Source organism: Equus przewalskii, chromosome 15, assembly GCF_037783145.1.
Source record: "Equus przewalskii isolate Varuska chromosome 15, EquPr2, whole genome shotgun sequence".
Lineage (NCBI taxonomy): Eukaryota > Metazoa > Chordata > Mammalia > Perissodactyla > Equidae > Equus > Equus przewalskii.
In genome coordinates this window covers 1931497-1954428 of record NC_091845.1, presented here as the reverse complement: position 1 = coordinate 1954428, position 22932 = coordinate 1931497, and the positions used below count along the sequence as shown (strand labels likewise).

Here is a 22932-nt window from a genome sequence, read left to right as displayed (position 1 = left end):
TCCACATGTTTTTGCCAGTTAGCCATCAATGGTAATAGGATGAAATAAAGAATATTGGCATATTTATCATTTTACTAGTTCAGTTGGCCTCCTTACCTCAGTCTCATTCTCTCTGATACTTAAGGGAAACTGACAGAGGAGGTGGGAGTGGGGTGAAAGAGGATGATGTTAGGGAGATGGAATGTGCTTAGAAGAGCAAAGGACTTAATAAAAGGGAAAAAACAAGGAGTGAAGAAAGATAGGGGAAATATAAGGGATGTTCTAGAATTGTTTTTACCCACTCTTGTGGAAACAAACCAATCTTTCACTAATCCCCCCTGGCTTGTACAAGTCTACACGTATTCAAGATATAAAAAAAAATGTATTCATGGGGCCGGCCCAGGGGCCAAGCGGTTAAGTTCGCGCGCTTCGCTGTGGTGGCCCAGGGTTTCGCCGGTTTGGATCCTGGGTGCAGACATGGCACCGCTCATCAGGCCACGCTGAGGCGGAGTCCCACATGCCACAACTACAAGGACCCACAACTAAGATATACAACTATGTACTGGGGGGATTTGGGGAGATAAAGCAGAAAAAAAAAAGATTGGCAACAGTTGTTAGCTCAGGTGCCAATCTTTAAAAAAAAATGTATTCAGATAAAAATTATTTGATAACGCCTCTACAGAAATTTGGTGGGTGAGGAAAAATGAAGAGGACTGACATAATCTGTAGCACTGTCTTACCTACAGTGGCTTTCTCTTCTATTAGTGCAGATAATCACAGTTGGTTGTAAAAGCCCATGTTTCATCAACTAAAGGTGACCAAAGGTTTACTCTTACTTCAAAACATTTTACTTAGTAGTATATACAAGGATGTATCACTACCATTATTGCATTCAAGGAACTTGAAAATTCCATAAAACAATTTTGTTTTCAATAAGTTAGTGGACTTTCATTTAATCTTACCTCACTGTGCTCTAGAAAACAATAAATGAGAAAAAACTTTTGGCTAGTTGTGTATACATTTGAAGTCGGATGCAGGCAGAAGGGAGAATATTTCATTTTTACCGAGGCAAACTGCTAAGAAAAATAAAAGTAGTTATACTCTTTTAGCAATTTGCTTCTTCTTACCCAAAACATAAATCTCACTGTTGACTACAGCTGTACTGAATCGGTACTTAGAGTACTTCATGGGTGCCCGCTCTGTCCACTGATCTTGGTTGGGGTCATACTGCAACAGTTTGTTGCTTAATCGATCAGGTTCTTCATCAGGAAGATCCATCTGTATAAAATATGACAGCCAATATAATAACATATCATTGGACATATTTGTGAGTATAAGAATTCAATTAATCAAAGCAGACAGCGAAGGAGATAAACAGAGGTTAACTGTAGTGACTCAAACACACCGAATCCTGTGACTTGGGGTTATAAGTACACTGCCAATATCAGAAGAATTTATATTCTGTAATAAGGAGACTAAGGTGTTGGCTTACAGCAAACAATCTGTGATCTTAGCAATAAGACAATATAGCATTTTTTTAAAAATTAAGCAACCGCAAAGCCTTAAAAATGAAACTAAGTGTTCTTGAACGGTATCCTTTTAAAGTGTAATTTTACTTTATCAAACTTTATAGTGGTGAATTTTAATAATATTTGAGAAACTAATTTTAATAATTTATGAAGTATTTTTCTTTAGAATATTTTTCTAATCCAAATGGAAGAAAATTACAAAAATATTTTAGTGTTTTAATAATTGGAGTATTTTTACACCATAATTATGACTTATGTAAGAATGGTGTGAATTCAATTTTCAAGATACATGGATTGAAATAAATTACTTGCAGTTATTTTTACGTACTTTATTTTATTTATATAGACTTTTAATGACTAGAGACAGTACAAATTGAATGTTTATTCTTACACAGATGTATGTGGCTTCTCCTACTCATAAACTTCAAGTGAAGTAATTTTTTTCCTACAATGTGTCAGAACCTTCTATGGCTTCAGGCTAAGGATGCATACTTGTCTTTTGTTGTTGTTTTGGATGTAGGTGTTCAACACAGAAATAAGTGCCATACTTAAGAAAGTTGTGTGCAATTAATTTTAGTGAACTACTTCAAATACGACAGTTATGATCATTATAGTGCAATCACAACTCATCTCATCTTGCAATTTAATACACTGTATTAGGTACAAACTAGCAAAAGCTTTTGTTATGCAATAAATAGTCACATGTCATCTATTTAAAGACATTATAAATTAACAAATATTGACTTTATTGTTTTAATTTTCCTGCTAATTTAAGTATTTAATCTCGATTTTGGTGAAAGAAAAGCTTCTAAGTGGTCTTTGGAGCTTATTCATGCAAAACTAATAATGTTTTGGATAGTTTTGAAAAAGCTTAATTACAAATAATCTGTCAGGTTTCAGCCACTAGGTGTGATTAAGTCTGTACTACTTATTGATACATAGCACAAATTTAAAAATGTATTAAATGTAAAGTTTAAGTTTTAAAAACAGGTATGATATGGTATAAATGGCAAAATCCAAGCTTATGAAATGAATGCAAGAAGCATCAGTCCTATCATGAAGGAAATCTAGAGAAATAAGAAATCATACTGGCAAAAATAAATTTACTTTCTGTCACGGGACAGACAATGAGCTAGTAAGATTAATTTTTATTAGAAAGACTAGATGGCCAGAGCAGAAGGCAGCTGGAGTGATACTACTATAAGAGCTCCAAGGCAGTGGGAAGGACACCCAAAGACAAAAGAAAGGGCCACTGTGGTCACACTCTACTGACTTCAACTTTGGCTTCCTATCAGTTTGCTAGGCTTAAATACAAACAGTATTCTGGTTTCTCTATCTGCTGATGCCCAGCAAAGACATAAAGTGTTTAAAATTACAATATACTTTTGTGGAAATGATTATGCCATCACAGGATGAGTATTCTGGCTTCCTACTTAGAGTAAGAATTTTAAATATGGAAAAGACCTAAGAGTTACTTGCCTCAGGTCACATGGCTATTAAGCAGACAGAAGTGGGAGCAGGATCCAGCTTCTCTTCTTCCTACTTAGACGCTCCCTACAAATAAGCTGTCAGTATAAGCATCTTTCATAATTAGCAAGAATGGGAGGGATTATGAAGAACATAATATGAATACTCAATGAAGTCATGTCTATGAATAATATACTTTAAAATTCATTCTCCTAAATTACTTTAACGCTTTAAAATCTTAAGTTTAATGTTCTATAAAATAAAAGGCATTTTACTAAAATGCAAGCCATACTCTTTTAGCATTCAACAACTACATTTTTCAATACAGCAGCCAGACTCAGCATAGCCATGCAATTAGGTATACAGGAAATTTCTTAACCTGAGGGGTCCAGCCTCCAATCACATAAAGTTTATTATTCACTGTTACTACAGCATGACATGCCAATTGTAGTGGAAGGGGAGACACCCTTTTCCAATTGTCCCGTTCTACGGAGTACTTATCAACACAGTTTGTAATAAGATACTGGTTTTTCATTTTCATCTGTCCTCCTATAACATAGAGGTCGTTACGGACACTGCCTAGAGCATAGAGCTCTCGAAATTCAGTTGTGCATAACTTTTCCCAAAACTGGTTTCCTCTAACATGATACCTGTAAATTAACAGAAATAGAACCCAGGATTAGCATTAACATGAAAACAACATATCCAAGAAACACACTTCATTTTCTTTTCCAAATAAAAACAACATGATTTGGTTCTTCTAATTGGAGAGGAAAAAATTAATATAAGGTACTGATACAGGTTTGTGCCTTTCTTCTTTGCAAAGACTGACGAACAAAATATAATGTGCATGGAAACAATTAACCATACCTACCTGAAGGATTTTATAAAAAATAATACATTGAAAAGGTATAGATTATCCAGGACTATCTTTCATTTACTAATTCTGGAAAAGAAAATCGAGAACAAATAGAAAAATCTTTCAGCAAATCATTTGTAATTTGCATTTCTGTAAATCACTAATCTTTTGTTTTAACATTTTGAACTGACAATGGGGAGAGAAAATGCCCAGATAAAACTAAAAAACATTGTAATTTGTAATAAGAATAAGTAAAAATAAAGAAAAATACAAAAATGTCTTATTCTGTGAACTAGAAGTCACACTTTAACACTACATTAAACAAGTCACTTTTAGAGCAGAGAATCTGAAAATGTTCCAATTCGGAGATTTATAATGGGATTACGTAGGATATGTAGATTTTTAAGGATTGTTCTTATAGTTCTAACTGGCTTAGAACAAAGTCAAGAGCACCTTTAGGTGTATAAAAACCCACCAGTAGGTGTCTGCTGGACATTTAACGCCTATTCTACTCCTCTAGGTATGGTAATTTCAGTAATTTATGCCACGAATAATTATGTTGGTCTGAGAAGAGTCTTGGGAGGTAGGGACACTTAGATACACGGTCTCTCAATATCTACTAGAGTCCAACACATTAACTGATTGTGTGTATGGCATTAGTCACTAAGTATATGATTTTGTGGCTATCTTCTGTCTTGCCTCTTGATGATGATGTCTATTCTCTCCAATCATGATTTGGGACACATAGTCGAAGGACAAAAGTACTTATGGGGAGAATGGGATAAAATATGTGAAATCAGACCTGTTGTAGAAAATCCAGAAAGTACACCTGAATTCAAAAGAAAAGAAAACAAACCAGGAAAATACAGAAAAAAAAGTCCTGTTTGGAAGCAAATGAAGAAATTATAATGTGTGTGTTCTATATAGAGTACAGTTTTTAAGTATAGACTACTTATTTTGCATCAAATATTTGACAGTTAATCATATTATAAGAGTTTTTCCCAGTTGTTCTAGGCCAACTCTTACAGTCTTCCCTAGAGATAAATTTTTACTTCAGGATTGACAGGGAAGTGGGCAGATTATGTTCCTTTCCTCGAGGGCACGTCTGGCTTATTACAAGTCGAATGTGAAAATTTATCAAATCTTATGATAGTTGTCTTCAATGTAATTCTAGGTAGAAAAGCAAAGTCCCTAGAGTCATAGGGGATATTTTTCACTGCTATTTTTAATTGTATTAGATTTTAGAAGAGAAAGGAGAATTAGGTGTTTATAGGTGGGGGATATGGAAGTAAAGCCAATGGATAAATATATGAATAGAACTAAAAAATGGGTTTTAGTTTTCTGAGACATGGTTTAAGAAAATAGGCCAAGAACGAAATACATCCCAAGAAGGTTGGGAAATACATGTTTGCTGGGCAACTCACTAATCTGATTTTTGTTTTAACATTTTGAACTGAAAATGGGGAGAGAAAATGCCTGGATAAAACTAAAAACTTACTAAGAAAAATGGATATGACATAAAAAAGAAAGTAGTAGTGACAAAAGCATTCAACGTTCATAGAGGTTGATAAAGACATTTATATCCTCAGCTGTTTGTATACCAAAGTATGAAAGACAGTTAAAAGAGATGGAAAGGTATATATTTTTGAAAAGAAATGACCTACCAAAGTACTAGTCTACTTCCTTTTCTAGGTCAAGAAGAAATAAATCTGCATGGCAATCTCCACATAGTAGACGAAAACTTAAGAGAACTAGGAAGTCTCATTTGAGCCCAAAGCAATACTTCTGATAATTTCATTATCTGCCTTGCTGACAATTTTATTATTGGAGGAAATGAAAAGGGCAGCTGATACTTTTACCTTAATTCTGACCAATGTGGAGGAGCTGGCTGGTGATGGGAACATGGCTAACTTCAAGATAGGTAAGAAGGGAAACATGGGGAATATAGTCAGAAATATGCCATAATAAAGGGAAGTAGCCTTTCAAAAAAAGTTTAGAAGAAAAATGTTTAAGGATCGAAACAGGAAGACACTTTGACAGGGTCAGACATTTGTTAAAAACAAATTCTAGAGTGACTTCAGCATCATGGCGGAGTGAGTTGTTCCCTTTGTCACTCCCCTCTAAATTACAACTACGTGCACATCCACTGACCAACAGAGGATTCCCCACACAGCACAACAGGATGACTAAGAGATTCATGTATCTATACATCTGAAGGTAGGTGGACTTGACCCTTGGGAAGCAGTGGAACTAAGGGAGTAGGCCCCTCCCCCTCCCCTGGCAGCAGCAATCCAGGGGTGGATCCTCGTGCAGTGGCCTGTGTGACTGTGAATGGAGGTGAGGATGACCCAGCCTGTGTGACAGCTCACGGAGTGGCAGCAGTAGCAGCACTCTGACCTGCACAACTGTGAGCAGAGTGGGCAGACAGAGCAGAGAAAACAGCCACAGCCACAGCCACAGCCACAGCCCCAGCCCCAGCCCCAGCCCCTGCTCCTGCCCCCGCCCCCAGTGATGGTAGGTAGAACCTGTGACCACAAGCATCAGGAACCACAGCAGAAGTGGTGACTCAGTCCCCAGTGGTGCCACCCTGACACTAGCTCCACCAGCAGCATTGGCTACAACAAGTCCCAGGGTCCCTGGGCCCCCACCAGCAACAGTGACACCCATGAACCTAGCACCCCTGGTAGTGGTACAACCAGCACCTATAGAAAACCCAGTAGTAGCAGCACAAGTGAGGCACGGGACAGCAGCATCCAGGCCCACAGAGACCTAGTGGAGGAACACAAGACCCAGGGGACCCCGGAAGCAGCAGAAGTGCTCACAGCCTGGTGAACCCAGTGGAATCACCTGATACTCAGCAACATGGTAAGGAGCAAGACACTAGCAACCCCAGAGGCACAAGCAGCACAAAGACAGTGCTGATCATACTTCTGGGAGACGCAGTGGAGTGTGGAAAGTGTAGGCTCTCAAATGCAAGGAGAAGCAGCTCAGAACCAAAGTAACAAAGCCGCACCCAAATACAAAAAGGTGATTATTACCGCAAATGTGCCAGCAAAGGATCAAACACCATGAAGAACTACAGTAACACAGCAGAACAGAAAGAAAATGGGCTCAGGAACAAAACTAATGAACACAAGGAATACTATACCAAAGACACTGAAGCCCTAAAAAAACTCAAACAGAAATTCTCGATATGAAGAACACAATTAATGAGATGAAAAATAATGTAGAAAGCATTAAAAATAGAGCAGACCTTAATGAGGAGAGAATTAGTGAGCTTGAAGATAAAAGTCTAGAAATGATTCTGGTGAGGAGGAGAGACAACTAAGAATTTTAAAAAATTAAGAAATTCTTTGAGAAATATCCAACTCAATTAAGACAAGTAACATAAGGATTATAGGTATCCCACAGGAAGAAGGGAGGGAGAAAGGAGCAGAGAGCTTATTCAAAGAAATAATAGCTGAGAAATTCCTAAATCTGGGGAAGGAACTGGACATGCAAGTACATGAAGTTAATAGAACTCCTAATTACCTCGATGCAAAAAGACTTCTCCAAGGCATATAATATTAAAGCTGTCAAAAGTCAATGACAAAGAAGAAATATTAAGGGCAGCCAGAGAGAAGAAAATAACTTAAAAAGGAACCCCCATCAAGTTTTCAGTGGATTGCTCAGCAGAAACTCTACAGGCTAGGAGAGAGTGGAATAACAAATTCAAAACACTGAAACAGAAAAACTATCAGCCAAAAATACTCTATCCAGTGAAATCATCATTCAAATATGATGGGAAAATAAAAACTTTCCCAAACAAAAGCTGAGAGATTTCACTGCCACTAGACCTACCTTACCAGAAATGCTGAAGGGAGCCCTCCTACCTGAAACAAAAAGGCAAGGTTTACAAAACTTGGAGCAAGGAGATAAACCAGAAAATGTCTGTTCATCCAGAAAGAAAGTCAACATGGAAACAGTGGCCTTAAATGAAACCGAGACCAAATGAACAATATATATACATATAGAACACTCTATCCCCAAACAGCAGAATACACATTCTTCTCAAGTGCACGTGGAATATTCTCAAAGACAGACCATATGTTGAGAAACAAAACAAGTCTCAATATATTTAAAAAGACTGAAATCATATCAAGCATCTTTTCTGACCACAATGGTATGAAATTAGAAATCAACTACAAGAAGAAAGCTGGGAAAGTTACAAATATGTGGAGACCAAACAACATGCTACTGAACGACTATTGGATCAATGAAGAAATCAAAGGAGAAATAAAAAATACCTGTAGAGAAAATAAAACGAAAAGACAACATACCAAAGCTATGGGATGCAGCAAAAGCAGTGCTGACAGGGGAATTTAGAACAATATAGGTGTACCTCAAGAAACAAGAAAAATCTCAAATAAACAAGTTTACACTATACCTAAAAGAAAAAGCAAAAGAAGAACAAAGCCCAAAGTCAGTAGAATGAAGGAAACAGTAAAAATCAGAGCAGAAATAAACAAAATAAAGACTAAAAATACAATAGAAAAGATCAGTGACACTAAGAGCTGGTTCTTTGAGAAAATAGACAAATCTGAGAAATCCTTAGCCAGACTCACTAAGAAAAAAAGAGAGAAGACTCAAATAAGTAAAATCAGAAATTAAAGAGAAGAAATTATAACAGATAGTACAGAAATACAAAGGATTCTAAGAGAATACTATGAAAAGCTATACACCAACAAATTGGAAAACCTAGAAGAAATGCATAAATTCTTAGCATTGTACAACTTCCCAAAACTGAATCAAGAAGAAATAGAGAATCTGAATAGACAATCCCATGTAAAGAGACTGAAACAGTAATCAAAAACCTCCCAAAAAACAAAAGTCCAGACCAGTTGGCTTCTCTGGTGAATTCTACCAAACATCCAAAGATTTAGTACCTAACCTTCTCAAACTCTTGTAAAAAACTGAAGAGCAGGGGACACTTTGTAACTCATTTTACAAGGCCAACATTACCCTGATACCAAAACCAGACAAGGACAACACAAAAAAGGAACATTACAGGTCATTATCAATGATGAACATAGATGGAAAAATCCTCAACAAAATATCAGCAAATCAAATAAACAATACATTAAAAGGATCACACACCATGATCAAGTGGGATTTATACCAGGGATGCAGGGATGGTTTGATACCTGCAAATCAATGCGATACACCACATTAACAAAATGAAGAATAAAAGTCACATGATCATCTCAATAGATGCAGAGGAAGCTTTTGACAAGATCCAACATCCATTTATGATAAAAACTCTGAATAAAATGGGTAGAGAAGGAAAGTACCTCAACATAGTAAAGGCCATATATGACAAACCCACTGCCAACATCATATTCAACAGTGAAAAACTGAAAGCCATTCTTCTGAGAACAAGAACAAGACAAGGACGCCCACTGTCACCAATCTTATTCAACATGGTACTCTAAGTTTTAGAAAAATCAGGCAAGAAAAAGAAGTAAAAAGGATCCAAATTGGAAAGGAAGAAGTAAAACTCTCATTATTTGCAAGTGACATGATTCTCTCTATAGAAAACCCTAAGGAATCCACCAAAAAACTATTAGAAATAATCAACAAATACCGCAAAGTTGTAGAGGACAAAATGAACATACAAAAATCAGTTACATTTTTATACACTAATAACAAACTAGCAGAAAGGGAAGTCAAGAATACAATCCCATTTACAATTACAACAAAAAGAATAAAATATCTAGGAATAAATTTAACCAAGGAGTTGAAAGACCTATACACCAAAAACTATAAGTCATTATTGAATGAAATCAAAGACAACATAAATAAGTGGAAAGATATTCCATGCAAATGGATTGGAAGAATAAACTCAGCTAAAATATCCATATTACCTAAAGCGACCTACAGATTCATCGAAATTCCAATCAGAATCCCAATGACATTCTTCACAGAAATAGAACAAAGAATCCTAAAATGTATATGGAACAACAAAAGACCCCAATTAGCCAAAGCAATCCTGAGGAAAAGAACCAAGTTGGAGGTGTCACACTCCCTGAATTCAAATTAGAGTACAAAGCTACAGTAATCAAAACAACATGGTACTAGCAGAAAAAGAGACACACAGATCAATGGAACAGAATTGAGAGCCTAGAAATGAAAGCACCCACCCATGGACAGCTAATCTTTGACAAAGAAGCCAAGAATATGCAATGAAGAAAAGAAAGTCTCTTCAATAAATAGTGGTAGGAAAACTTGACAGCCACATGCAAACGAATGAAAGTAGACCATTACCTTTCACCACACACAAAAATTAACTTAAAGTGGATTAAATACTTGAATGAAACAGCTGAAAGCATAAAACTCTTAAAAGAAAATATAGGCAGCACACTCTTTCATATCAGTCTTAGCAGTATCTTTTCGAATACCATGTCTACTCAGGCAAGGGAAACAAAAGAAAAAATAAACAATTGGGACTACATCAGATTACAAAGCTTCCTTACAGCAAAGAAAACCATCGACAAAAATGAAAAGACAACCCACCAACTGGGAGAAGATAGTTGCAAATCATATATCTGACAAGGGCTTAATTTCCAAAATATATAAAGAATTCATACAACACAATAGCAAGAAAATGAATAACAAATGATCAAAAAATGGGCAGAGGATATAAACAGATATTTTTCCAAAGAAGATATACATATGGTCAACAGGCACATGAAAAGATGTTCAACATCACTAATTATTAGAGAAATACAAATGAAAACTACAATGAGGTATTACCTCACACCCATCAGAATGGCTATAATTAACAAGACAAGAAATAAGTGTTGGAGAGGATGTGGCAAAAAGGCAACCCTTATACACTGCTGGTGGGAGTGCAAACTGGTGCAGCCACTATAGAAAATAGCATTGAGAGTTCTCAAAAAATAAAAATAGGAATACCATATGATCCAGCTAATCCACTACTGGGTATTTATCCAAAGAACATCAAATCACAAATCCTTTTTGAATTAGTGTTGCAAATGACTACGACATGGATGGACCTTGAGAGTATTACGCTAAGTGAAATAAGTCAGACAAAAACAAATACTCTATGATTTCACTCATACATGGAAGACAAACACATAGATAAGGAGAACAAATTAGTGGTTACCAGAGGAGGAGGGGGTGGGAGGGGGGTGAAGGGATAAAGGGGCATATATGTATGGTGATGGATAAAAACTAGACTATTGCTGGTGAACATGATGCAGTCTATATAGAAACTGAAATATAATAATGTACACCTGAAATTTACATAATGTTATAACCCAATATGACCTCAGTAAAATAATAAAAAATAAATAATGATGGCAGAATTGTGGACTATCTTGGTAAGAAAAAAAAAAAGCTCTCTAAAGAAAACTGAGGTACCTGTACAAGAGGCTAGAAGATGGAAAGAAGGGTACCTAACCAAGAACAAGTATAAAACAAGTGGCATGGACCTATAAAACCACGCCAGGAAAGCCAGAGCTTCCTCTTCCTTACGGATCTGATATCCTGGTTCTGCAGTCTCTACCTGATAATTCTGAAGACGGCTGCTCCTGCTGTTCAGTGATGTGCTCTGCTACCATGGGCACAGGGCCAGGTCACTCATCCTGGGCTCTGCATTCCCTCCCCTACCACTACAAGCGGAGAGGAAACACGTCTTCAAGGTCTGAATGTGTAAAACGGACAGGCCTATAGCTTGAAGCAGATAATGGAATACTAAAAGATGCCAGAAAAATCATTGACCTCTTAATTCTTTCTTTGTCCCAACTTCACTGTCAAGAAGAATTACTTCCTAACTGAAAAGTCTGAACAAACCCTGGTAAGAGGGAGCTGAGAGGGGAAGGATATTGAAGGGGAACTTTATTATCTAGTCTTTATTCTATGTGCATATTTCTTATTTACCCAGATTTAAGAGCTGAATACTCACTAATACTTGCTGAATAAACAGTAAACAAATGTATGCGTCCTCACATACAAGACCTAGATGATATGCTCCTTCTTAGCAGACACTCTGGTTCCTTTTACAACTCTAGGATTGAAGTACTCCTAAGCTACATTTTATACTCTTGGAAGTTTAGGAAAGATCCACAAATTACGGATAGAGAATGAAAACTGATAGATAATTAGTAATTTTTGGTCAAGAAAAAAATTACTTATTACTACTCTGCATTATGAACTAAAAAAATCAGTTCCAAGCAGTCAGCATTAATAAATTTTTCTTCCTATTAAAAGTTATATCAAGCTCTCCAAAAACAAAGCAATTACACCCCATAATATAGATAAATAATGAAATCTAAGAGTGAAAATATACCATGGAATCATAACATACATACATTTAACTTCTGCAAATTCAACTATATGTTCTTAACAAATATAGGAAGAGAAAAAGTAATTCTAAATTGTGGGTGATTTCATTATGAATTTTATATATACATAAAATATGTAATTAAAGGGTAATTTTGACTATATGAAATTCAAAATGTGATCATTCCTTCAGGAGTATTTTCTTCTACTGTTGTTAAGGTCAAAGCAAGATAATTGAAATAAATTTACAAACATATTGCTAGATACAAACCTATAGATTTCAACATTCTTGTTCCTTTGTCTAGAGAGTTTAGAGGCACTTGCTTCTCCAGCCACAATTATAGTGTTGTTTTCCATGACAACACCAGTACACACGTTTCCTAAACCCTCCCCATACTTGGGAGACGAGATGAAATAGGTCTTCCGTGATGCGGGATCATAACAAAAACTGGCATCCCCATAGTTCCTATGTCTTGACCTGATTCCTGAAGAATTGTTGCCAATGCAAAGCAAAAGACTAGTAGTCTCCATGCCATAACGAAGATTTAGAGAGTGCTGTTGGGGTGTCTTGATGGCTTTGAATGCATTTTGAATTATGTCAATGCAACCTGCATCACATAGAAGCATTGTGTTCCTTTTTAGGGCTTGTCTTAAAAAAGAAGGATTTATCAGTTCCAATCTGACTTGCTTCAAAAGCTCAACAAGATGCACTGTGCGTAATTCTCGATTATGATTTACCCATTTCAGAACTAAGTCCAGAATGCTCTCTTCTCTGGATATGTTAAGGTCATCTGATTTAACAAGTGTCAGAAATTGGTGCACTTCAGTTTCTAGTATTTCTTCATGTAAGCTCACCTCAGCAAAGTGCTGATATAAATATTTCTTCGATTGATCAGATAAATCTTCAGCTCCAATCTGCTTTGCAAAATAATAGATACCTACACAGTTCGAGGCATCCATATGGTCCATCATATATTTTTGACACACACTAAAGACTTCTTCCATCTGCATAAAATAGGCAGCCATAGCTACAGTTTGTACATTGGCATTATTGATCTCCAAAGTCGCACTGTACATGTAATTTAATATTACTGATACACTTTCTGCTGTGATGTCATAAAGTATGACTTCCCGTTGAGTACACTCAAGTAGTCCACACGTGAACATAGCTTTGAAATAAGGACTAAATGCAGCCAGGACTAGTCTGTGGCAAGGAAATTTCTCCCCTTCCGCTATGAGAACTACATCAACCATTTCTGCTAATTCTTTCATATTCTTAACTTTATTCAGTAAATTCAAGCTATGTTGGTATTTTTCTTTTCCCTGAATCTTGCACTCCATGTTATATTCTTCAGTGTTTCCAAGTAAGTCTTTAAATGCAGCTTGATTCTTGAGGGGCTATTTGCATGTCTGACTACTCACAAAGCAACAGAGATGTCATGTAACATTCCTGAGGGGAAAAAAAGAAGTTTTCTTCTAAGAAAAAATTTCTCTATAATTTAAAAAATGCAGTATTAGTTCTGATCAGTATTTATAAATATTATTCATTCCAAACAGAGCAGTTTAACTTTAAGACAACTACTTTTGTATCTAAAAATAATGTCATTGATTGTATAAACAGTAAATTATTAACCACTGCAATATTTTCTTAATCAGCAGCAGAGATTTTTCTAGGAGGGCTGGAAAGTCCTCCCTCCCAAGGTGAATGAAGAGAGAAGTGATAAGATGGGCATATTTTGCAATTCCATTCCCAATTACCAAATACAGCTGACCCACAGGCAGAGGACACACGGTCACTAGCTAACATTCTTTCTGAGGAGATGTAACATCACCATAAAGGTTATGTGGACCTCTCCAAAAAATGCAACCAAATGTTATAATGGTCAATCCACAAAATCACAATGGGGACACATAGGATGGCTGAAGAAAGAAAGTCCACTAAAATTCTGCTCAAACTTTGCTATGGGGCAAATAATTCAAAACAATGCTTCGGAAAGCACAACCAGATGTCTACTGATCTGAGAATTCACAATACTTGAAACTTAAAATTAAACCGTCCTAAACTTAAAAAATGCACAAAAGCCATCCCATCTCTCTATCCTCCCTCCTTGCTCAGCTTCTCTTTGTTCCCTATTTCATAATGGCAGACACTGAATGACTTCCCGCTTTAAAAAGCACTGGTCTAATTAAAAGTCTTTTTAAGCTAGTTGCCACATCTTCTCCTTCCCCAGGGGAATGGAAACAGGATGTTTCAAGGAAGTTAATTAGCTGTTTGACTTAAAGAAGGACATTCCTAGAGTCAGAAACCTTAATGTGAGGAGTGGATCTCAAGTCTCTGTCATCCTTTCTTGTTCTTACTTGGCTGTAAGTAGCATGCAATAAGAATAAATGTTGATGGTAGAAAATTCAGGACTAGGAGTTAAGGAGGGGAGGTGATAATTTCAACAATGTGAAAGCAAAATTTGTCAGCTGTAATAAATTTTCTAAATTTGTGTAATCCTGGAAAGGATTAGAAATCTCAATTATCTCAGTGAAAGATGGCAATTTTTTCAGTGTTGATAAAATTCATTTCAGGAAACAAGTGTGAAGCATGATAGGGATGTTTAATTATATAATGGCAACTATAAAACCTAAAAATCACTGTGGTGAAGAGTGCGGAAGTATAACAACTAGTCGATCTTAGAATCTGAATACTTGAAATACGAATAAAACCCTCCTTGCCAGATTTCCCGGCATTAATGGCTCTGTTTTATTTTAATAAAAGCTTTAGACTTTGATAGGGCGTGCAGGTTAAAAGTGAAACCTTTGCTTTTGTTTGTTTTAGATTTTTACAAAGAGAATCCAATTATGAGCAATTAAGAGGTCATTATATATTCTGAACTCTCCTACAACACATTATGACCAGACCAAATCATATTATGAAGGCTTCTTTATACATAAACATATCAATCAGCTTTATAGATGACAGCTGTTACTTTGAATCGAAAAGCATAAAAGCTTGCTTTATTTGGTGGGGAAGATTGGCCCTGAGCTAACATCTGTTGCCAATCGTCCTCTTTTTGCTTGAGGAAGATTATCCCTGAGCTAACACTTGTGCCAATCTTCCTCTATTTTGTATGTGGGATGCTGCCACAGCATGGCTTGATGAGCAGTGTGTAGGTCCATACCCAGGATCTGAACCTGAAAACTCCGGGCCACAGAAGGGGAATGTGTGAACTTAACCACTACACAATCATGCTGGCCCCATAAAAGATTTCTTATAAGGAAACAATTTTTTTTTTTTTGGCTGAGGAAGATTCGCCCTGAGATAGCATCCACTGCCAATATTCCTCTTTTTGCTTGAGGAAGATTGTCCCTGAGCTAACACCTGTGCCAGTCTTCCTTTATTTTGCATGTGCACCGCCACAGCATGGCTGCCGCCAAGTGGTGTAGGTCTGCACCCAGGAATTGAACCTGGGCTACAGAAGCGGAGCCCGCTGAACTCAACCACTAGGCCACAGGGCTGGCCCCAAGGAAGTAAATATTAAAAACTTCCTACTATTCAATTTGTACTGATATACAAGAATCCCTCAAAGGATACCAACACTCACAGTGCTAAAAGGCCAAGTGCAGTTTCCAGATAGGATAGCTAAATCTAACACACTGCAGGCAGTTTAGACTCATTAGTTCCTAAAGTGTTGACCATGATGTTGCTAGGACAGAAATGAGATGCTGGGGGCCCAAATGATATGACCACAACCTTAGGATTTCGTTATCTTTAAGACATAAACAAACTATCCTTGTTGAACTTTTTGGCATAAGGCTATTTTAATAAAAACACACGTGGCATTAGTTTCAAAGAGAGATTAAAAATGGAACAACTAGTAGATTATGCACTTGTTTGCTTTATAAACACACTATAGGTAATATCTTACAAACAATGTTATAGTGCACAGTGTTGAGTCTCCCCTAGGACCCAACTGCCTTCTCTTGTACCACTGGGGTAGGGTGGTCTCCCATACCCCTCACCACTGTGACTGGTTCAGGGATGGGTATGAGATCTGAAATTGGCCTAATTAGAGTGAAGCTCAGGGCTCTGGTTCAATGGTTGGGGTGTCCACGTGCTGTATAGATGGGAGGTCTGGAACTGTGGCAGCCATGTCCCCATAAGCTAGCATGAGGACAAAGCCAATACAGGGAAGAAGGCAGAAAATCCAGAGCAATGGAGTTTGAAACATGCCTTATATCTCTATTTTTCAGTTTTGAGAAATGAACCATTCCTTTATTATTTAAGTTAGTTTGAATTGGGATTGCTGTCATTTGCACTGAAGAGTCCTTACTAGTATAAGCAGCATATGCAAAAGTATTGAGAAAAGATTGTCTAAGGGAATTACATGTCATATAAAATTTTACTTTTGTTACATTCTCATATTTTCTATTATTACACCATCAGGTAAAAGAACCACAGAAATCTCTACTTATCCTGATTTCTCCTTGATGGAAGGCAACAATCACTAAGTCACTCTTCTGAGTTAACCTCTTCTCATTTAATGGCCACAACATTTTATAGGTGCAGGAACTGAATCTTGAACCCAGTTCTGTCTGACTCCAAAGGCTACACCCTTAACCTCTCCCTCTTGTGCAAGGGTCAGCAAAGTAAGCCCAGAGGGTAAATATTTTAGGCTTGTAGGTCATACAGTCTCAGTTGTAATGACTCACCTCTGCCATTATCGTGCAAAAGCAGCCATAGACAATACATAAATAAATGAGCGTGACTGTGTGCCAATAAAACGTTTTATGGACACTGAAACTTGAATTGCATACATTTGCATGTCATAAAATAGTATTCTTATTTTGATTCTGAAAAGCCATTTAAAGTTATAAAATGCATTCTTAGCTCATAGAGTATACAAAAACAAGCAGCACGTCACTGACTCCTGCTCTAGTGTCATAAACAAATCAATTTTCTAGGTTACAAGTAGGACAACATCCTATCTGGGTGCCTAATCTCCAGTTCTCTGCTTAATCCAGTTGAAGAATTTTGAGAAGGGGAATGGTGAGATTCCTATTTAAAAAGATCATCTGGCTGTCCCCAGGGTTCCCAAGTATAAATCAATTTTTTAAATAAATACTTTATTTGGATGCAGCTTCTCTGCCATAAACATTGACTTCAACAATAAAAAATACTTTTAAAACAGAAATAACTGTTTCAAATATTCTGAAGGAACATTTCAGAATTTTTAAAATGTGCACAGATATTTAAGCATCCCTTCCTTCCTTGCCTTTCATACAACTCCTTGAAGCTACTCTAATTTAGGCTATAAATTCAGATCAAATGAATTTACTGATGGAAATCCTGAAAACGACCTGGGCAGTTAAATCAGCCACCACACTTCAAAAACCATTCTCCACATTGTTTCTCATACATAGAAGGTGCAGGGAAGGCACTGGCATTGCAGACGGGGGCTTTGAAGTGAGACAGCCCTGGCTTTGAATCTCAGTTTAGCCACTTGCTGTAATCTTGAAATTATATAACCTTTCTAAACCTTGGCTTCTTCATCCGTGAAATGGGGATAATGTAAAGTAGTCAGATCAGTCCTTGGCATCCAAGTGCTCAATAAAAGGAAATTATTGTCACTTTACAGTGGTGTAGCACAGTGTCAGTCAGAGTCTAGGAATAGGGTCTTCGGCTTGAGTTACTGAGGCCTGGGTTTGAATCCTTGCTCCTCCATTTAGCAACATGAGCAAGTTTCTCAGCCTCTTTCAGTTTTCCCACCTGGGATTAGTTTTGAGAATTATAAAGAATAGTTGGGAGAATTAAATAAGGACAAGCATTTACAATACATAATTTGCTTGGTAAAATTTGCTTGGTAAAGTTGAAGAAGGATATACCTGTACAAATAAATTTCAAATAATAACAATGTTTGGGTACATATACAACTGCTTGTGGGGACAGACACAGCTCATAAATAAAAAGAGAGCTGACAGCAACTTTTTCTTGTAATGAGGGCATAGAAGGCATTCTCCTTTCATCAGCAAAACAAAATTGTACAAATGTTCTCAATGATATCAATGGCAAGTTATTCTCTGCTCCAATTTATAGAAGATTGAATTGATGCATTCATATTAATAGTACCCGTAATAATGGAGAAAAATGAGTAGCAAAGATAAATATAAATCACAAGAATAAAGCCTAATTACTTTGCAAACCCAAAATGCAGTTATACCCAAATCCATTACAGCGTTTTGACAAATGGACCGCTATAGATTTTAACGTGGAATAAAATGTTAATTTACTTAAACTGACAATGTTTTATAATATTCAATTTTATCATCTTTATATTATCTTTAAAGTTGCTAATTTTTCAAAGTAATGATTGATACACGACCATGTCTTCTTTTCTACGAAAACTCTTCATGTTTTGAAGTTAAAATTAGTTTAAATTCATGGCAGCACTGTTTGAAATAGCAAAAATTTGGAAAAAACCTAAATACCCATTAACAGGAGAACAGATAGACTGTAGTATATTCATTCAAGAGAATATTGTACAGAAAAAAATGAATAAACTAGGACTACATGTATCAACATGGATGAATTTGACAAACATAATAATGTACGAAAAAGACAGAAGAATAGATGCTGCACACCATTGATAGCATATTTAAAATATGCAAAACAATATTATATATTCTAATACAGCAAATGATGATATATTCTGACAGTAAATATAAACAACTGATGAATCTGGTAAAAGTATATAGGAGTTTTTTGTACTATTCTTAGAACTTTTCTGTAAGTTTGAAATTATATTAAAATAAAAAATTGTATTATCTTTTGAAAATCTAACCCACTGCATACTATGTCTGTGCATATTATATATAGAGAGAGGATACATAGACCCATTATGAATTTTCTTTTTAACTGTCAAGGTGTAGGCAGAACAATTTATAAGCATTGGAAAATACGAAAGCTCACAACCTACTTATCCAGTCTGAATGAGAACTGCTTTGAAAACTTGCGGCTGTAGCCCTCCCTCCGCAATTTCCTGGCATCAGCCTCTATGAGGGGGAAGGGCAGAAACAATTCCTTCCTACTCCTGCTTTGTGGTAGGAAAAAGCTACTAGATTCCTGAATTGGTATGCATTTTTTCCCCATAGACATGTTCAGTATGGCAAGTAGGTTATAATATGATCTGATAGAGCTGATAAACATCAAAGCCTTGAATTTTATTGATGAAAAAAGTGGAGACCTGAGAAATGACTAGGACAGGCTCCTAAATTCCACTCCGTTAAGACTCCATTCAATAGACTTGGACGGGCAACCCAAGGAATGTCAACATTATGATATCAGAAACTGATGTCCCAATGCCAATATATCATGTATAAAACCATTAACTCACATTAAAAAAATTATCCTGAGCCTATTTTCACCAACACTATCCCTCATCAGGCATTACAAGGCCCTTCACATCATGTACCTCCCAACCTTTCCTGCCTCAGCTCCTGGCTCCTCTTCCTTGTATTTTTCAATCTTTTAGTAGTACTGAAGCACGAACAATTCTAATGTATCCAGGCCTTTACACATGCTGTCCTCTACGTCTGGAATATCCTTCTTCCTCTCCCACCTGAGAAAATGTAACTGGCTCTTCAAAATGCAGCTCAAACATCACTTCCTCAGCGAGCCTTGCCCGCCCCTCCTCTCTTGTATCTTGAACATAGTGGTTGTTGCTCTGTTGTTACCATAATTTACTTACACATATGCTGCCTCCCCTTTCTGTGAGAGTACATGGAGGGTAGGGGACTCATGTCTTAATCATTTCTGTATTCTTAAAATTTGTCTGTGATGATGCCTGGCACATAAGAGTTATTCAATACAGTTTGTGCAATTAAATGAAGGCTTGGATTAGTTCTAAATTACAAGTTCATGAACATCTTTCTTTTTTTTCTTTTAGGTTATATACATGTTAATAAACCACTATCTTGAAGATTTTTTTCCTACATATAAAAATTGTGCTTGATGCTGCAAGTTGCTATCCCTTTATCCAAGTCAAATAAAGCACCCAGAATCATTAAGTTGATTTCCTTGCCTATAGCTTAATGCATTGTGACACCCACTTCTCACCCTACCCTCAAAACTAATTCCCAGTCAGTCACCATGTGCTCTCAGAAGTTTGGCCCCCATTCTTAGAGAACTGAAGCCATGCTACTGGCTTCACTTAGGCCAGAGATTGCAAACTGGCTACTCACACTTTTTTTTTTCCTTGTAAATTAGTTGTCAACATGCAAGGCTGAATCATTTCGTCATCTATTGAAAAAAAAACAGAAGATATGGCAGCAGTGGACCCTTAATTCCCATGGAGACAACAGCGTGCAGAATCTGAGTGGCCAGGTGCCGCCTCTCAGATGGCACACCTGTTCCCCCTTCCCCAGCTCCCATTATCCTCTCTTCTAGAGACCTAAGCCGCAGTCATCATTTATACTTCTTCTGATGCTACTGCTCTTCTCACTCCCGCCCCTTTACGTATCCTACAGCCATTTAAGTCTGTGACCCCTGGTTTTTACCATTACATCACCATATCCTATTTTGTTTCAGCATCACCATCTTGTGCAGACACTGGCAGAAAATGGCTCATCACCCTAAATGCACTCTGCATCACCCTAAATGCACTGAGTCCCTGGCTAGTGTGGGAAAATACCTGATTCATTTAAAAGTAATAACCTATCCCACATCCTAGGCGTTTAATAACGGCCAGGCGTGGGGATGATAAAGCTAAATAAGGCAAGTTTCCTTTGAGGAATTCACAAAGTTTTGCGTTCTCACCACGCTTTATACTTTTCGAGGTGCCTCAATATGCGTTATAGCTCCTTAGTTCCTCTGAAGAATCACGTGGGGGGAAATGCACGGCAATTCTATTTCTTGCCTTAAAGTTAAGACAGTTGCCCGGGGACGCGTTCGCTGTTTACTGCCGCTTTTTACAGCGCCAGGCCCTTCTCCAGGTTCCAGGAGGCCCCCCGGGAACAGAAAGGCAAAAGCGCCCCTACGTAACGGCGTTTCCAGCGGCGGGAGTGGGAAACGATAACGGGGAGGGAGAATTCGGGGAGTGGGAACACTGCGAACGCTGCCAGCCCAAGGACGCGCCCGAGGGCAGCGAGCCGCCCTGGCTGGGCAGAGATGGTCTGCGCGGAGGCACGGCGGGCCGAGCGCCGAGGGACTGCGGGCCCCCAGCCCAGCCCGGCGCCGCCCCACCCCGCGCCCGGCCCCGGAACCAAGACGAGGCTTTCGAGGGGCCCACCATCCCGCTGTACTCACGGAGCTGCCGCCCCCGGCCCGAGGCCCGGCCCCGCTCGCTCCGCAGGCGCCGCCCGCGATGGCGCCCGCCCTGGCCTGCCGGCCGCCTGACGCTCGGGGCGGAGGGCGCGGGCCTGACGGAGCCGCACTGCCCAATATGGGCCTGCGCCGGCCGAGCGATATAAATAGACGCCGGGGCGGCGGGGGGAGCGGGGCGCTGGCAGCTCCGCTGAGGCGACAGGTGCTCGCCCTCGGCGCCTCAGGCGGCCGGGGACCACGCCGCCACAGCCCCGCCGGCCTCTCTGCGCCTGCGCGGGCCCTTCCCGCGCGGCTTCAGATGGCGACTAGCCAGCCAGAGGGCCACTCTGCGCCTGCGCCAGTCTCCCCGCGACGACCCGCGTGCGGGCGATGGAGGTAGGCCGGGATGGGGCGAGGACACGTTTCCAAAGAGAATCCGAAATCGAACTTTTAAAAATGCCAAGTCTGTCCGTTTAATGTTTCTGAAAAATGCAAAATGGCCAAGAAACCTTGTGTGTGGTCTCATTGAACGTGGCCCGGGGAGTACGATTGCCAGGTGAAATACTGGATGCCCAGTTAAATGTAAATTTCAGATAAACAACCAGTATTTTTTTAGTATAGGTATGTTCCAAATATTGCATGCTCAATTCACATTTAACTGGGTGTGAGTCTTTTGTTGTTGTTTGTTTGCTTTTGGTTCTGTATTTTTGGTTCTGTTTCAATTCTGGGAAATCTACTTTCAGGTCACCAGATGATGTGCAGGTCCACTGAGGGGTTGGGTTGGTGCTATCTGTAGGTGTGTCCTGGGAATCCACGAGTCTGTTTCCTGGAGTTTTGCAGCACAAGGGTTAGTTAGCAGTACCTGATAGGCACCTTACCAGCAAAAGTTGCAGACAGTCCTTCTGGAGGTGTCTTTTCCAATAGACAAAATCTCCAGGTTGCAACGTATGATTCTTAAGGTCTTTGTCTCTCTGGAGAAAGATTGCTCTAATAGAAGCAATTAGGCCTTTACAATATTGGAGTATATCTCCTTTTATCAGCTGTCAGTCAAAAGAGGCATGAGACAAGTGCTTTGGGCATCCTGTGACTGTCTCAAACGTGAGAGCTTATGAGTTCCAAAGGGGGTGGATCTGAGATTTAGAAGGACCAATGGCAATGCTGTTGGCCAAGGTATTTGGAGGGTCTCTATAAATTTTGCAAATTGAGTCTTAATAATGCTGTTAGTGGGTTCAACTGAACCAGGGGATTGAGGGTGGTAAGTGCAGTGAAAGTGTTGTAAAACCGGCCAAACAGCACAGTCTTGTTGAAGTGCCAGAGCAGTAAAATGGGTTCTTTGGTCACTATGAAGCTTGAGAGGAGTTCCCCAAGTAGGGATAATCTTTTCCAAAAGGACATTAACCACAGAACAGGCAGGAGCCTGTCTGCAAGGAAAAGCTTGAGTCCAGTGAGAAAACATGCAGACCATGGCT

The 22932-nt window shown here is 38.4% G+C and overlaps 1 protein-coding gene across 2 annotated transcripts in view; it reads right to left on the bottom strand.

Moving 5' to 3' along the window:
• Positions 1–21602, bottom strand: part of KBTBD12 (kelch repeat and BTB domain containing 12) — a 100596-nt gene extending 78994 nt beyond the window's left edge. The window contains exons 1-4 of one of the 2 annotated variants that reach the window (XR_011526795.1): positions 21467–21543; positions 12449–13627; positions 3355–3625; positions 1107–1257 (exon numbers count right to left, since the gene is read on the bottom strand). Coding sequence is in view for 1 of the 2 variants with exons in the window: in XM_070574548.1 (XP_070430649.1) it covers positions 1107–1257; positions 3355–3625; positions 12449–13518 (1492 nt within the window). In the remaining variant the exon portion in view is untranslated. Of the gene's footprint in view, positions 1–1106; positions 1258–3354; positions 3626–12448; positions 13628–21466 lie in introns of both variants that reach the window. The other variant, XM_070574548.1, reaches the window with a different exon arrangement.
• Between the last annotated feature and the right edge of the window lie 1330 nt (positions 21603–22932).